This window comes from Lepidochelys kempii, chromosome 3 (assembly GCF_965140285.1).
Source record: "Lepidochelys kempii isolate rLepKem1 chromosome 3, rLepKem1.hap1, whole genome shotgun sequence".
NCBI lineage: Eukaryota > Metazoa > Chordata > Testudines > Cheloniidae > Lepidochelys > Lepidochelys kempii.
The window spans coordinates 154,790,641-154,808,273 of NC_136382.1; the positions used below are offsets into that span (position 1 = coordinate 154,790,641).

Here is a 17,633-nt window from a genome sequence, read left to right on the forward strand (position 1 = left end):
CTCTCCTCTCATGTCCCTGAAATTCATGAGGAAGGCCTCCAAGATCGATGGAGAATCCGGCTCCCCTCTCCCCAGCCACCTCCCCAGGGATGGTGAAGGCAGCAGAATGGGAGCTTCTGGGCCACACTGAGGCACGACAGTGTTTCCCACGCAGAGCCCAACAGTCTGTTTTCTGCTCTGAGGGGAAACACCTGCATGTCTCCAGCCAGAGACACTAGTAGCAGGGGTGAGGGCTGGGAAGAGAAGTTACAGGCTCTGCCCTATTACTCAACCACAAGCAACCCCCCGCCCTCTTCCCCCCCAGTTGTGTGTAGCAGGGGAAGGGCTCACTCTGATGCTGAGATCCCAGGAATCAGGAGGAGCAAAAAGAAGCTATGCTGAGCTAGAACGTGCTTTGTTCACATATCGCATTTTTATAGTGGGTGACATGATTCCTGGATATAGTTTGCACAAGGTACTTGGGAATCCACAGGGCTGAAAGGAGCTGCACACATCCAAGCTATTTATTCGATTACTGCTATTGTAGTTGATTGAGAAATTCCCTTTTGCCAGCTCGCGGGATCTTAGTGCAAGAATTGTGATATTTGATCTTTAACTTAAAGCCCTAGCTCCTAAAGCCAAATGACATGGGCGGAGACTCAGCTTTGGATTTTTTTTTTGAAGTAACCTTCTAGCCCTCATGGCTGTAAGAAAAGCTTGAAAACATGACCCAAATGCACCCTAAAGGCTCAGAAACCAAAAAGCAAATGATCCCCCCCCCACGACATATTTATGCAGGGTTTTTAAGTCAATCTCCTGATTTGGGTGGGAGGGGGTGCGTGACTCATAATTTTTGAAGACTTGGAGATGGCCGTACTGCCTCAGAGCTTGTCTCATTCTCCATTCCCTCTGTAAACACACCCAAGCCTTAAAAGCCAAAGAGACGAGCTCAACAACAGGCGTGAATATAGCAGCTGTTAACGTTTAACTTTATTTTTCTTCTGATTGAAAAAGAAAAGAGAGAGAAAAGTTACAAAAGTACTAAAGAAAGGCAACGATATTGACAGGAACTTTCTGTTGTCCAGTCCCACCTCGTGGAATATCGTAAGAGACGGCAGCACACGGTATCTCCTCGGGCCAATAAAAACACCTCACCTTGCTGGGCGATCAGGGTTCGATTCCAGCAGCACCGACTGAAGCCTTAGAGTTGGGGGCACCCAAACTTTGCCACACTGAGGGCTACACTGGCAGTTTGAGGCCCATACTGAATATGCAGAAAAGGGAGCCATGATATGGCTGCCCTCGTCTTTAATAGGGAGGGGTGCGGCCCCAGGGGATGACAGTTCTCACCGTGCAATGCTCCAGCTTGAGCCGGAGCCAGTTAAAGATCATGTAGAGGGTATAAACAGAAACCCCTCACCCCCGCAGGGAGAAAGATCAACTGGGAGCGACATCTGTTTTGAAATGAGCACACCCTGCCGGAAGCCACTAGAGCTTTCATTCCCAACAGAAGCACCCAGGGAATAAATCAAGCCAATGCCCTTTATTTAATGCTGGTGAAAGGGGCTTTATCTGCGGCCCTGAAATCCTCTAGTCACAGCAAGGGCAGTGTCAGGACACAATTCCCCCCCACTGCCCTCTCCTGCCAATGTGCCTCAACTCGGAAGTGCAAGGAAAGAAGGGGTGTTCAGTCTCCTTGGCCCAGCTGGCTTCTCTGCTAAGGTTCGCAGCAAAGAGGCCAGTTAGTATTGGTTTGCCATGTGAGCTGTCCTAGGAGAGTGGGATTGGGAGCCCACCAGCTCATTTTATATGCGGCACCAAAGAGCTCTCCATAAGAGAGCTCATGGAAATTTTTCAGAAACTCACAATTCCTCCACTGGACCCCTCGTACGCCAGAGAAGGAGAGGAAGTTACTGCAGCCGTGCAAAGGATGCAGCTTATGTCCTCTCGTATCTGCCCAAGGCTCAGAACACTTGCTCAGAGCGGGGGAGCAGCCAGGGAACAGGGGCTTCTGCACCAGACAGGGACACAGGATCTGAGTGCACCAAGCACGGGGCCTCCTCAGCTCAGCCAAATGAAACAAGGGCAGCCCAACGTTAACTGCACCTTTCATGGCACAACCCCCCCCCCACCTCCCCGGCTGTCCAGTGAGACCTCAAAACTGGTTCAAGTCTCACTGGTGACGAGGCCTTGTGACATGCCTGTGACATGCCTACCCTCTGGAAACTGCTGTGGTCTGACAACAAGAGCTCCCTCCAACACGCACCACCCGCCATGCCTGTGTCAAAATCATTTGCTCTGCTGGTGTGACCAGACTCAGGTGAGCTCAACATTCACCCCAGCACAGTCTACAAGGCACCAGCAGAATGAGGGTTCAGCAGGCTTCCCAGAGAGCGTGTTGGACTCTGCTGAACGTCGGGTGGTGTCACCAAACTCAACCCTGTCTGGGGCCAGTCACAGGGAGACACCCGACGCCGAACCCCACCACACCTCTAGGGTGGACACAGCCCCAGTGGAGAGGGGCCCCAAGGACGCCCCACCCCACTCGGTTTTTCACTCTAGTCCTGTAGCATGAGGACTGAAAGTGGATGTCTCACTGTATCCATGGACTGCTGAGGACAGACCTTCCATTTCCCACCGCAAAGCCCAGCAGAGGACATGGGGATTCCCTTAACGCCGGTGCTCTCTGCCTGCCCATTTTAAGCATCTTTAGATCGGATCAATGCCCCAACAGCAGAATAATCAGGGTAGGCACCTGCAGGCTCTACATCCCCCTGCCCCCAATTCCCAGGGCCCGTCAACTGCAGCAGGGCTTCAAATGAGCAACCTCGCAGAAGGGGCCCATTCTCTTTGTAGGGCACCCTAGGCAACCTCTGTCTCCAGCCCTGAGAACTCTTCAGTTTGGGGGAAGCGGCTGGCCCTCCAGCAAACCATTAGAAGGCAGAGCATCTGGGGAGAAATCTGCTCAGTTCTGGTGGGCATGCGGTAGCAACCTGCCTGGTCTCCACCACTGCCCTCTACGCAGTGACTGCCTGCTAGCCCTGGAGGGCTAAATACACCTGGCATGTCCGTGGGGCTGACGCCATCTTCATGGCTTCACAGTAGTTTATGAAGCAGACTTGCTCATTTCACTCCGAATGATGTGAAACTGGGCCCTGGTGCAAATCCACCTGTTTCTCCACTGCCACGGAGATTGCTATTGCAAAGATGTCCCCATCCCACCCACATTCCATCCCATCCCTGCCAGGGGGATTGGTGGTACGACAATTCCTGAGGTTTTGGAGAAACTCCTTCAGTAGGCACATGACGGTTCTTCAACTGGAGCTATTGGGCTCAGGGACTTCAAGGTGCTGAGGGAACGGAAGGCAAAGGTTGATGGGTCGTACACCAAGTGGGATGGTGGGCGGTTCCCGTTCACACTCTGAATGGAAAAAAATAAAGGCAAAAGGAATTTGTCAGTGCTCATGCAAGCAGCAAACTGGTTTGTAGGTACGTACATGACTATCCTCTCCTGGATGCAATCATATCTGCCCCAATGTGTGTCACAGGCCCTACACCAACAGCTAATAGCAACAGCACAAACGGTAAAGTTATTTCCTCTTTTTCTTCATCCCAAAACCATGTCAGACTGGAGGCACCTGGGTACCTGTGTGATTAGGACCCCTGGCCTTTGCCAGTAGTTCAGTAATGCAGAAGTGAGAAATAGCGGAAAGGATGTACAGGGTGCAACCAGAGTCAGGGGGGCCAGAACAGTCAAGCAACCACAAAGCATCCCAGTTATGGCCAGTGAACTTGAATTTAGCTCCTCAAGTGGGTGCTGGGTTAGGATGTCAATTTAAGAATCATCACTCCCAGGCCTGTCAATTCCAAGCTACGTTCCAGATTATCATCACAAAATAAGCAGCTTCTGGTATGTCAGTCAGTATCTGTTAGAGGTGGCCCAGACCCAAAACCCTGGGCTCATGCACCCTGAAACACTGAGCATCTGGATCCAGACTCTGCACCCTGGGCCCATCTCTACCATGTCCCTCTCAAGTCTCCCATCTATTCTCTCTCATCTCTCTCTATTCTGTCTCTCTCTCTCTAATCTGTTTGATCTCGCTAATCTCTTTCTATTCTACCCCATTGATCTCTAATGTCTCTTTAAACTTTCCCTTCTCTAGTCCACCCACCTCTTGCTTTCTGTTGTCTATCTCTCCAATCTATCCCATTGCTTATCATATCCATCTCTCTCTCTCTCTCTCACACACACACACACACACACACGTACGTTGCTTCTTACCTAGAACCACGTCACCCTTTCTCTGGGGAGGTTTGAGTCTAACTGGGATTATAATTTGCCCATGAACCTCTTGGATTTGCAGTCTCCCTCCCTCCCTCCCAAAGGAGTTACCCTATCTCAGTTCAATATAGGCAGGTTCCTCTGTATGTGCCTTATTTTCAGAAGCTCTGAGCATCTGCAGCTCCCACGGAAATCAGCTGGAGCAGCGTGCGCTCAGCATATCTAATAATCATGCCCTCTCTGGATTTTACATGTGGTCTTGAGACATCCAGCCTGCCATCCATTCTGGGCTAAACTGAGCCCCACGCCTCAGACCAGCGTCACTGTCCAGGCTTCCTTCGTGGGAACAATTCCACATGCGTGAATCAGGTTGAATAAACAGGAAATATAACAACCCACAAGGTTGCAAAGACAGCCCAGGATGGAAAGCGGGTAGGTGGTGACCAATGGAGTCGATCTTTATCTGCAGAGCTGGGAGAGAGCCTGTCCTGCGCAGCAGACAATGCAGTCCCAAAATAAACCACACTGCCTTCGAAGAATGCCCAGGAGTTGGCCGGAGCTCACTCAGGGCCCTACAGATCATCGCAGTCAGGGCCTCACAGCCTGGTTTGTACCACAGCCCCCATAGACTCCTTTAACAACGAATCTACCCCTAGAGCATGACACCATCTCCCCCTTGGCCAGGAGTGGGTATCCGTTAGCACCACCAGGGGGCAGCAGAGCATTCAGGTGGAAATCCTGTGTAGCCCCACAGAGAGTTTATGCCCTGGAATTGGGATACTGTCAATTTATGGTTAGCATTCCCCAGTCCTCTCCTTCCAGTCCCATCCTGCTTCCACTGAAGTCATTGGGAGTTTGGCTGTGGTCATCACTGAGAGCAGTGTGTCGCCAGAAGAGAGGGCAGCTGTGGGCTACACCTTAGGCCACCATGGGCTACATTTGGCTCAAAGGCTGCTGGTTGGATGCACCAGGACCCGACTCCAGCCTCCGCACAGTCTCTCCTCTGCATTCCCTAACAAGGACTCACCGTTTTCCTGAATGCTAGTGTTACTCGCCCAGCCTGGGTGGACGGCCCTTTTGTGGAAGGAGCAGAGCTTTTAGAAACTATTCGCAGCTCTTTTGTCCCATGGTACAGAGCCATGACTTCTGACACCTCAAGGTCATGTCTAACATGTGGCGGTCACCAGAACCAGAGGCCTCAACCTTTGATCCCCTCTTCTCACTCCCTGATGAATTTTAATTTGTGATCAGCGGGGGGAGGGGGGAGGAGGGAGGGGTCAGCCTTTCCCTGCAGGCTTTCTGGCCAGCTGAGGTAGTCAATGGGGTTGTTACACCTTAGAGATGGAAAAAATCTGTTAGATCATCCAGTCCCTGCAGCATTTACTCTAGTGTAGCGATGAGAGCAGAGATTGGCGTGCGACGCAGGAAGTGCGGGGGGAATCAATGTTTCTAGGTTCTATTCCCAGCTTTGCCATGAACCCGCTGTGTCCCCAAGTGACAGCATTTATTTTAAAAGGAGACCAGCACAAAAGCATGCGTGCGCCCTGCCTTGCAAGCACGGCGGCCCCCTCATCCCCAAATCGAGGTGGTCCATCAGCATGGAAGATGCCAAGGTTGGGCGTGGCATCAGGTCGGCCCACAGCTCCAGCCAACAAATCGTGCCCTGCTACCTCCCCTGACACCCTGGCCGGCTCAATGAGAAACAAGAGAGGCATATTTAAGAGCCTCTGCTCAATAGACACCTGCTGTGGGGTTATATATGGTGCGTGCTCTGGCAGGGCTTGGAGCTGGAGAGTAACGTAGCAACCCCTATTCAGAGCTAAGGGGGCAGAATAAATCAGCAGATTTGTCCCTCTCCTGAGCAAAGAAGCTGCCTGTCAATGCGAAGAGGGGAAGGGAACAAAGAGCTGGCAGTGCCCTCCATTTTGAAATGCCAGCTGTGATGAGGGGAGATGTCTAAATGAGATGATTTCTGCGGGGGGGAGCAAAGATCCAGGCAGCAAGAGAAAGATCTGGGGAGAGAGGGACCCAGAGGACCTAAGAAAAGCCACCCACAAAATTCATCACGTCTTGGGCAGAAAGGAGCTCTTTCGTCCTCCAGGATCCACGTGTGGATGAAGCGGCCTTCACACTGGCCCCTGAAGAACCCAACGTGAGGAGCATGGCACAGAGCGAGAGCAGAGGTGGAGCCGAGAAAGACATGGTGGGAAAGGAAGAGTTCCCAGGAGGCTGGTCTGCTCCAAGAGCTGCTTCTAACTGATCCATTGTTGCCCTGTCTCGAGTCCAGCCTGTTTGTTGTGTAAGCAGAGTCAGGATGGGCTCCACCCTGACATCTGGTGGTGAGGTGTGGCAAGTTGTGGAAAAGAACTTCAGGGGCCGATCTCATTTGCATAGGCACACCCACCGTGCCTAGAATGAGGCCATAGCTGCCCAAATGGTCACTTTGGCTGCTGTGGGATCCCCAGTGTCTCTGTTATTGGGGCAGGAAGAATAAATTGTTATTACCCTGATTATGGGAACTGTGCTTGGAACTGTACGTGGCCTTTTGTTATGATGAAGGGACTCACCATCAACTAAGTAGCACTCGCTAGGCAAGGTTCATGGGTTCCAAAACTCTGTGAATTGAGAGAGGCTGGGGACAAGTATTAATGCTTAGTAGCATGGGCCCCTTGGTGAGGGCCTTATGTGCTGGTTGCACTTTCTTCTCTCTCCACTGTGAAATATCAGAGCTAATTCTGATTTCATTAGAAGTCTAGTTACAGGCTGCTGAGCTCACTTTGGGCTGACAGTGCACCAGCACTGAGGCTCCCCTACTACAAGCTGAATTCACCAAAGAGCTGAACTGACTAAAAGCTGAAATCACTGAGCGTTGTGCCAAGTAGTGGGGGAGCCTGAAGATATATTGTGGAGCAGTTTGCGGGACGGCTGGAGTGCCTTGTGGACAGGCTGGTGGAGCAATTCATAGGACAGCGGGAGCTGCTGGTGGGACGTGGAGCAGTTCGTAGGACGGCAGGAGCTGCTTGTGGGCCGCGGAGCGGAGCTGAGCGAAGGAGTTCGTGGGGCGGCTGGCGGAGCGAAGGCCTATGGATCTGTGGGGCGGTCAGCTTCAGATCATGTAAGGTGCCTCTTACCCCCGTCCCATTTCCACCCAGGTTGGGAGGTAAAGCTCTACAGATAAACTTTCGAACTCTGGGGCTGCCCTGACCAGGGACAGAGACTTTTGGGGCATTGGACTTTTGGGACTTTGGGTGATTTGGGGTTGCTGGACTCAAGAACCAAAGGGAAAAGGGCATGCCCCAATTTGCCTGGGGTGGGTTTTTTGCTCATGGGTTGTGTTATGAATCCTGTTGGTGGTGTTTCCCCAACATAATGCCACATCGTTTCTCTGTTATTAAAAGACTTTTGCTACACTCAGACTATGTGCTTGCGAGAGGGGAAGTATCGCCTCTTGGAGGCGCCCAGCGGGGGTGGTATATATTTGTCCCAGGTCACGGGGTGGGGGCTCGAGCCGGTTTGCATTGTGTTATTGGAATGGATCCCCTAGGTATTGAACCCGGCCCTTGTTGCTGCCAACTCTGACGGGCAGAAGGGTTACAGTTGTATCCAGCTGTTGTTTCACATCACACGCAGTTGAAAGGGATTTGGGGCAGGGCTGTCTGTTTACTATATCTATGTACAGCACCTTCTACAATGGGACCCCCATCCCTGATTCTGGCTTCTTGGTCTGGGTAATAATGACATAATAAAAGAATAATAAATAATGTTACGTTTGTGTCACTCCTTTAAGACAAAGGCACTGTAGAGACAGTACTGTAAGAATCATTGGAATGCAGCCACCTCTGAGGTAGAAGTTGGCTCACAGTGCACAACAGCCCCACACAGCAGCTGCGGACAGGAAGTGTATTGTATCCAATTGAAGCCACAGGGGAGACAGAAGCATAGAATCGTAGGACTGGAAGGGACCTCGAGACGTCTTCTAGTCCAGTCTCCTGCACTCATAGCAGGACAAAATATTCTCTGGACCATCCCTGACATGTGTGTGTCTAACCTGCTCTTAAAAATCTCTAACGATGGAGATTCCACCACCTCCCTAGGCAATTTATTCCAGTGCTTCACCACCTTGACAGGAAGTTTTTCCTAATGCCCTACCTAAACCGTCCTTGCTGCAATTTAAGCCCAATGCTTCTCAGAGGTTACGAAGAATACTTTTTCTCTCTCCTCCTTGTAACAACCTTTTATGTACTTGAAAACTGTTATCATGTCCCCTCTCAGTTTTCTCTTCTACAGATTAAAAAAACCCAATTTTTTCAATCTTCCCTCATAGCTCATGTCTTCTAGACCTTTAATCATTTTTGCTGCTGTTCTCTGGACTTTCTCCAATTTGTCCACATCTTGCCTGAAATGTGGCACCCAGAACTGGACACAATTCTCCAGCTGAGGACTAATCAGCGTGGGGTAGAGCAGAAGAATTATTTGTCATGTCTTGCTTACAACACTCCTGCTAATACATCCCAGAATGAGTTTGCTTTTTCTGCAACAGTGTTACACTATGACCCCCTGATCCCTTTCTGCAGAACTCCTTCCCTACGCAATCGGTTTTCATTTTGTATGAATGGAATTACTCGAATTGAAACTTACTTAGGACACCCGTAGACTTGCAGAAATTGCCACTGGATCTTTTAAAATCTCAAGTGGTCAGGATCTGTTTGCTGTCTGATCCAAAAGATGGGCTCTCCCGCAGCACAGCACCCCTGAGCACCATGGATTCAGTAGTGGTTCAGAGGGAAGAGCACCCTTGACTGAATTGCCATTATCACTTCCTGCAGAGCTGGTGTTTTCTTTGGAGGTCAGCCTCCCATCCTCCAGGTGACCAGACCTGACCCTCCGAGACCATTTGGGGGTGCAGCGTGTGGTCATCTCGCTCTAATACTCAGGATGATGTGAAGCCCTACTGATCTCCTCCCAGAAAGGAGGACTGCCAGGTGGGAGAACAGAGTCACCCTCTGGTTCTGCCTAGTGCCTTCACTTAGTCAGGGGAGCTTTCCTACCAGCCCTGTCCTTCCCTCCGGCATCTAACTGTGCACTGTGGCCAAGGTGAGGAGAGCTGACTCTTGCTGACACAGGAGATCCAAGTCACTCCCCTGTTGGCAGGTCTTCGCAGAGCTTGCCATAAACCTGCTCAGCAGCTGCTGCTGTGCGGCCACAGCCCGATTCTTGGGGCAGCGCCTTGGAAGGCAACGCTGCGGCGGGTGAGGCTCCAAGGCACGGCCTCCACTGTAATGGCATTCTGGGCAGCTGGGAGACTCAGACAGGCCGCAGTCTAGGATGGCTGCACATTCACTGCAATCATTAACTGGGGGGGGGAGGCCTTAATGGATTAAGCAATGTATTTACACAGCTGGAGAGCAGGCTGACAGGCCACAACTCAGCTGCTGACAGAAGGGCGCATACTTGCGTGGACCCACACCTGCTCAAACACACACAGCTGGCAACGACTGGCACAGTTGCTTGCACAGGCTCACTTGCCCCTTCACACGTGCACACTCGTTCCCACACAATCACCTGCATGAGCACACTTGCACGGATCGCTCACCCTGCCCCCCACAGACTGTGACATGCAGGCACTCACAGGGCTTGGCTTCCGTGTGCACCGTTGCCCTAACTTGAGTCCCAGCCCCACCCAGAAGCCTTCACGCGGGTGGGGCGGTGCTTTTAACTCATGTTGCCTGGGCCTGGCAGGAGGTATCCGGCTACAGTTTGCACCATCGCCAGCTGCTGACCCCATTGCCCCGTGCAGCAATCCAGTCCCTTTGTGCAGCTGGAGTGCCACTCCACCCTGCAGCTAGGTGAACACTAGGCAGAACCGGAGCAGTGTGAAGTGGCTAGAGCAGGTCCAGCTACCGGAGCTGCCACTCACTCACAACAGCAGGGAGGACGCTGCAGCCTGGACTTTGCGTGGGCGGTGCACGAGCGTAGGTGACCGGGGGGATCAGGCGGGCTTATGCAGCTGGCGCTGAAGTCCCTGCTGTGGCTGCATGGCAGCTATGGTTAGCAAGCTAGTTCGAGTCCAATTAGCAGCATCTGCCATTCATACCCTCCCATCTACAATGTAGATGTACCCTGAGCCTCAATCACATGCACTCCCTAATGCCGGGGTTCTCAATCTTTTCCTTTCTGAGCCCCCCTCCCCCGCAACATGCTATAAAAACTTCACAGCCCACCTGTGCCACACTAACTGGTTTTCTGCATATAAAAGCCAGGCCCGGCATTAGGGGGTAGCAAGCCAGGCAACTGCCCGGGGCACCCCGCCACAGGAGCCCCCGCGAAGCTACATTGCTCAGGCTTTGGCTTCAGCTCCGGGTGGTAGGGCTCAGGGCTTCAGCCCCAGGCAGTGGATCTTCCGCTTTCTGCCCTGGGCCCCAGCTAGTCTAATGTTGGCCCTGCTTGGCGGCTCCCCTGAAACCTGCTCGCAGCCCCCCCCCAGGGGGCCCCAAACCCCTGGTTGAGAACCACTGCTCTAATGCACGTGCGCACACACACACACACACACACAAACTCACACACTTGCCCTTGTTTGTATATACTCACTCGACACACTTGCTCATGCGGACTCCTGTTCGCCCACTTGCACACTCTTGCAAATCTCGACCATAACAACAGCCTATTATCAGCGTTGTACAAATGCAATAAATAAGAAACCCATCTTGAAACACATTAACTAAAGATCAACTAGAGAAAGTCTGGATGACGACTGGACCCAGGGGCCCCAAAGGCAGACAGGGACACCACACAGATTCAAGATGACAGAAGAAATCCAGAATTCCAGAGCCCATCTGATTGGCCTCTCTGTGAAAGCAGAGGAGTTTGCAGCTACCCCACAAATTGGCTTTCTGCCTGAACTGTACCTTAGGCATGAATAAAGAACCATGGAAAAAGCTAAATGGGGAAGAGATGGTGGGTTTAGGGCTGCAGAGCTTAGCCCCATATAAGAGTTAAAACCTAACACTACCCAGGAAAACCCAAGGACCGAAGAGGATGAAGCCAGTGCTGAACCAATGCTGTAGCACACTGCTGTAGGGTGCTGTGTTGGCGATGCCATCTTTTGGAGCTGATAGAAAACCAGGGGCCTGACAGCCTAACAAAATCCTGGTCCTTGTCTTTAGACCGAGGAACTTAGCACTGGTTTCCTGGCCAAATTCAAACTCAGGTTAATTCGCACACTCTGCCAGCCTAAATTTCCTTTGCAGTTTCAACTGGACACAGGAGTCTTCTTTTCTCCTTGATCGACGTTCTTGCAAAGTGTTGCTGTGCTCTGTTAAATAGCTGCTGCATTGCACACCAGAGGTGGCTGCCTCTTGGTGGTGGGTGAAATTTGTAGGTCCATTTGTGAAGTCCTTTGAAATGAAAGGCACCATGTAAAGGCTCATACGATCCCCCCACCATGTATGGAAAGGAAAAAGTCCACAGTGGGGCCCTGTAAAGGAAAACCATGACTGTGCGTGGTGCTCTGCCTTCCTGAGTGGGCAGGACCAGAAGTGTACAGAAGGATGTTTCCCAACCTCCGCTTGTAGAGGCGCCTACAGGAAAGTCGGGGAGAATTAATGCTGCCTGAGTTCACGTGGCAGCATTGGTGGGCACAGTGTTTTTAATGCCAGTTCCTTCTCTCCTTCCTGTCACCCCTGCAACATTGTCACAAAGCACCAGAGACCTTTCAACTTCGATGTATAAACTCAAACTGTGGGGGAGGAATCAGGGATCTAGTCCCAGCCCTGTCATGGACTCGGTGTGTGGCACCAAGCAAGTCACATCACCTCTCCTGTGCCTCAGTTTCCTATCTGCAAAATAGGGGGATAATCCCCACCCCACAGGGATGTGCTCAGGACTAATCAATTAATGTCCATGTGCTGAGATCCACAGAAAGGCAGTTTCCTATAATTTACTCTCTTGCTTCAGGTACTTTGCAAAATATAGATCCTCAGGCAGGGTAAACTGCTGTAGCTCCATTAACTTCCATGGGGGTCCAATGGTTTGCACCAGCTGAGGCTTTGGAGCTTAGTCTGGGATAATATCCAAAATACATCTCCTGAAAGAACTTAACTTTGGGACCAGGGTTATATGTAAACACAGGTCTCTCTATTGGAGTTAGGCATGAAATCCCAGATCCAAACACTCCCTCGCTTGAGGGAGTTCAGAGCCAGAGCTGAAGTCTGCAGCTGTGGCCTGTCCCTAATGTTTACGGACATCTTGCTGGCTTTTCCATCTCCCCACATCCTTCTGTACAATCATGGAACTCTCCAGGTCTTTTCCTCCATCAGCTAAGAGCTACCCAGCACCCACTTCACATTGTACAGCAATGTTGCTAGGGCCAGTTCAGCTTGTGAAGGTCACATAAACACACCGGTGTCCTCACAGAAGGGAGGGGAAAAAACAAAACCGCCAAGTGTTTGCAAATGTGTTTGCAGGGTTGTCAGGTGGCAACTGGCAGTGCTATAAAGGTGCCACCAGACAATAATATGTGAACTTCTTTGGGAAGACCTTCGAAGAGGCGTAACACATGCTTTATGGTCAGTTACCCATAACCCAGGAGAGCAGGAAATGTGCCAGATCTGGGTTCTTGCTGACGCCATCCTACAAGATAAGCCTTTTCCTCCCCTCTTTCTGGCATGTTACTGTGCCTTTGAGAAAGCAGATCACAGGCCCTGATTTAGCCTGCCTAATAAGCTGAGGCCCAGAGGGCATGTGATGAAATGAAAACAGCAATATATTTAGCAAGGTATGCTTCTGAATGCAATATGGCTCAAGCTGCGTGGCTCACTTGCCACGGAGACTAAATGAAGACCTGCATTCTAGACACTGTTCTCGCTATGCTCCCATGCACCGGCCACTGCAAAGCACAGCAGGGTCACAGCTCATCTGCTTTGTCCCTCGCTGCTTTGGAATAGCTAGTGCCCCAAGCTGTAGCCTGTATAGTGCAGGGACTGCATTTATGCCTGGCCCCTGTGCCGAGGACACAAGGCGGGATCTCCTGACCTAGCACACCCATGCATGGACAAGAGACAACCTGGTCCTTATTCTCTCAATTACAACTCCACCGAGTCTTCCCTGATCACTTGTCTGTACTCTGCTGAAGTGCAGTGCCCCCCTGTCCTCTTCCTATGACAAGGACATCCACCCCCTTACAAAAGGCAACATGGCCTGGGTCTGAAACTTACACTCACTTTTAGTTCCATTCAGAGGCTGGCCCTGGAACCTGCAGAGCAATGGGACCAATTGTTTTGCACATGTTGTGTGCTTATGTGTGACCTCCATCCTCCACTCTGTGTTAGCCCAGGGCAGTGCAATTCCACAGAACTAGGTAGTTTGGCATGGAGGAGATTATCCTTCCAATTTAGAAAGAATCAAAATTAACAACGCAAAGTGAATATTAATCATCCTGGCATAACTAGGCCGCTGGCACAGTGCACTTGCCTCTGGACAAACAGCCTCAGTCAGGGAAGCCAAGTACAGTAACTGGGGGTAGGATGACACGAGGCGCAGACGGAAAGAGGATTACTCTGCTGTGGATTGTGTGAGCGTGAATGGGAGCCAGCTTCTCACAAGCCTCGCAAACAAAGGGGAGCCTGGAAACAACTGCAGCAGCACTAGATGCAGTGAACAAGGAAAGTGCCCCGCCACCTCTGACTTTACTTCCTGCCGGCAAACAGAAGAGTTCTGATGCAGCACCACTAGCCACGGTGCAACCCTCAACTCCCCCCCACCCCAAAACACTCATGCTGTGCCACCTCATGGACCACTCATTCCCAGAACCCACCAGGTGACCTCACAGGCCCCTTTCCTAGTTGTGTGACCCCATGCCCCCGTCTCAATTCCTCTGTGCAACCCTATAGGTCTCTTCCGCCACCTCACTTGTGATCCCGCAGGCCTGTTTCCTTCCCCCCACAACTGTCACAGTCCTGGGCTTTTTGCTCCTTTGCTGCAGCTCTCCATGTGAACGGCGCTTTCCAACTCATCTTCTTCGCAAGTCCCTCACGTAGGAGCACAGCAGCAAACATCAAGGATGGCGCCTCCGTTGGTGCTGGGCCAGCCTCAGAAGGGGCAAGGTTTCAGTTTGGAGGAGCAGCTGAATATCCGGATACTTCTCTGGATTCAGATTCAACAATGTACTGAAAATCTCAAGGAGAGTTTGGGCAACTTTAATATCCCACTCCTTTCTCCATGAGCCACTGGAGCTCCTTACGGTACACGATAGTGCTGTCAGCCCGAGCTCCCTAGAAGGGAAGGAAGCGGTGTAACACTACATGGTATGGGCTGAACAATGATGCCACCTCACTAGAGCCATTCCTCCCACATCCACATGATTAGAACAGAGGGTCTTGGGACTAAAGCCCAGGATTGAGTTCACCTCATTAAAGACTTCTAGGTTCTCTTCCTGTCTCGCCCAAGGTCACCCAGCGAGGCTTTGGCAAAGTCACTTCGCCTGCCTGTGCCTCAGTTTGCCTCTCTGTGAAATGAAGATCATGAGATTTACTGGTCTGTGAGGCTAAATTCATTAACACTTGCAAAGCGCTGATAGATGTGCAAAATGCCATCGCCCTCTAGCTCCTTGGGAAGGCACATTCTTTGCGCCTTACTGCAGAGCGAAGATGTGCATCAGTGATGCTCTGCCACCTGGCATACTTCTCACTGACAAACAGCGCGGGCCTTTGGCAACGGGGCTAAGGCCAGCACATCTTCCTTTTGGCTCCAAGATGAAAGGTTCCCTTGTTTTAAGGGAAGAGAACATGGTGCGGTTCTCCAGTAGCCATTTAGGATACAGACGCCAAAGATAAGAGGCGGGGAAGCCATTCCTGGGACCTGGCCCCTGTCCAAGCAGGGGACATTCTCAGGCACTGATAAGACTGAGGCAAGAACACAAGGGAGTTTATGTTCTGATTTTTAATCCCTGTTTTATTTTCATATTGCAGAAAACATCTCCCTGAGTGGGCAGATTATCAGATTGGCCCAAAATCCACACTCCTTCTCTGCCTGCCCCCGCAGAGCTCTTGAGACACATGGCCTCTTAGAGGCTGTGTCCTCTCCATGCCTGTTGCTGCTGAGATAAGAACAGCTCTGTCAGGCTCCCATTCAGGGCTCCTGCACGCACGGTATGTGAGCGAAGAACAAGAAAATAATACAGGGTGATCCCCAAGAGGCAGGGGACAAAAGATTCTCCAATATTATCACGCAGCCACCTTCCTCGGCCAATTGGATGCCTCCCTTCACACGCCCACACCCGACCCCACTCACGTACATTATACCCACAGACACACACACACGCTATTCCGCATGCGTATGTACACTGCACAAAAATGCACTACTCACATGCACTCACGCAAATCCCCAACACACACATTACACACACACATCCCCGCACTACATCACAGCTGCATATAGCCATTACAAACGTTGCACACAGAGAAACCCAATGCACACTTTACCACACCTTGTGCACATGCACCTGCATTACACATGAAGGTATTGCCTGGACACATACTCCACATATCCATTACGCACACATCAGTATTTCATACACAGTTTGTTACCTCCTATTTATTTCTTCGCTCCTGCCTGTGGGTGGTGATCCTCCTACTCCATTATGCCTTGAACCCTCTCTGGGGATCTTGTCTTCCACCACAGCACCTGGTGCCTCAGAGTTGCTCTGCGGGTGCTCCTGCAAGTGTTTCCTACAAGGCCAAGTCGCTGCAATGTTTGGGGTTTTATCAATCACTCTATTAATCTGCCTAGGTTCTTGATAGCCCATCACCTTGCTTAAGAAAAAGAACTGCTGAGCGGGATGGAAGGGCTGCTGCCTCACACGCCCTGAGCTGGCATAAGGAAAGCAGCGTCTTAATGCAACTGGCTGGGTGAGACAAAGTCCATGCAAAGGTAAAACCCAGGCTAGGTCAGCAGCCCACTCCCGGGAGCACAAATGTTTCTAAATGCTAATGCAGCGTGTGTGCTCCAGAGCAGAAGGGCCAAAACCGCTATCGCTCATCCTGACCTCTGCTCAGCGGTGCTACTTTTCACACAATGCTCTCAAGTCCCAGATATTCCAGGGATGTGGGCAACATCCTCACAATGTCTCACTGAGACACGATAACGCTGGCAATGGAGCCCCGAAGATGTCATGTCACAACAACTATTTACAAGAACAATATTTTTGAAATGGCAACTCTCTCACGGAGATGTACGCTGCCCTCCTGTAGAGCCTTACATCTGAGATCTCAAAGTGCTCCCCTGACATTACAGTGCTAAGCATCAAAACACCCCTGGGAGGTAGATCAGTATCCATCTCCCAATCTCACAGATGGGGAAACTGAGGCATGGAGCAGTGAAGTGATTTGCCTAAGACTATTCAGCAAGTCAGTGGCAGGGCTAGGAACAGAACCCAGGAGGCCCTTGATTGCAGGCCCCTGTACAGGGCCGGCTCTAGGCACCCACAAGGCAAGCACGTTTCCAGGGGCGGCCCATTCATAGGCGCCGACTTTACCCAGCACCGGTGGGTGCTTGTGCTCCCCCGGCCCCGCCCCAACTCCGCCCCTTCCCCATCCCCATTCCAACCCTTTCCCCAAATCTCCTGCCCCACTCCTCCCCCGGGGCGCGCTGCATTTCTGCTCCTCCCCTGTCCCTCCCAGGCTTGCCTCCTTTGCTGAGGCAAGCCTGGGAGGGAGGGGAGAGAAGCGGAGCGGCAGCACGCTCAGGGGAGGAGGTGGAGTGGAGGTGAGCTGGAGTGGGCGGTGGGGGGGGGAAGGGGAGGGCCGCAGGAAGTAACACTTGGTGGGGGGCAGAGGAACCGCTCCCCACCCCAGCTCACCTCTGTTCCACCTCCTCCCCCGAGCACGCTGCCACTTCGCTTCTCCCCCATCCCTCCCAGGCTTGCCGCGCAAAACAGCTGTTTCATGGCAAGCCAGGGAGGGAGGGAAGAGAAGCGGCGGCGCACTCAGGGGAGGAGGCGGAGGCGGAGCAGAGGTGAGCTGGGGTAGGGGGGCGGGGCGGGGAGCTGCCGGTGGAAGCAGAGCACCCACCAATTTTTCCCCGGGGGTGCTCCAGCCCCAGAGCACCCACGGAGTCAGCACCTACGGGCACATTTCCAGGGGCGGCATTCCGGCCAAAAAGGGGGAGCGGCCAAAAAATTTTTTGCTTGGGGCGGCAAAAAACCTAGAGCCAGCCCTGCCCCTGTACAAACAATTAGACCACACTGCCTCTCCCCCTGCCTACACTTCAGGCTGACTCTGTTGCAATCTCTCCTTATGCTGCGACAGAATCTAGGCAGTTGCTAGCAATCTGAATTTAAAGAGATTGTAAATTCTTTGCAGCAGGGACCATTGTTTTG

At 51.9% G+C, this 17,633-nt stretch overlaps 1 protein-coding gene across 2 annotated transcripts in view; it reads right to left on the minus strand.

Annotated features, from left to right (window-relative positions):
• Positions 1 to 955: 955 nt before the first annotated feature.
• LOC140909402 (uncharacterized) overlaps positions 956 to 17,633 on the minus strand; it is a 75,951-nt gene continuing 59,273 nt past the window's right edge. For both annotated transcript variants that reach the window (XM_073338592.1, XM_073338591.1), the window contains exon 5: positions 956 to 3,400. In XM_073338592.1, the coding sequence (XP_073194693.1) occupies positions 3,272 to 3,400 (129 nt within the window). In that variant the 3' untranslated portion in view covers positions 956 to 3,271. The remainder of the gene's footprint in view (positions 3,401 to 17,633) is intronic.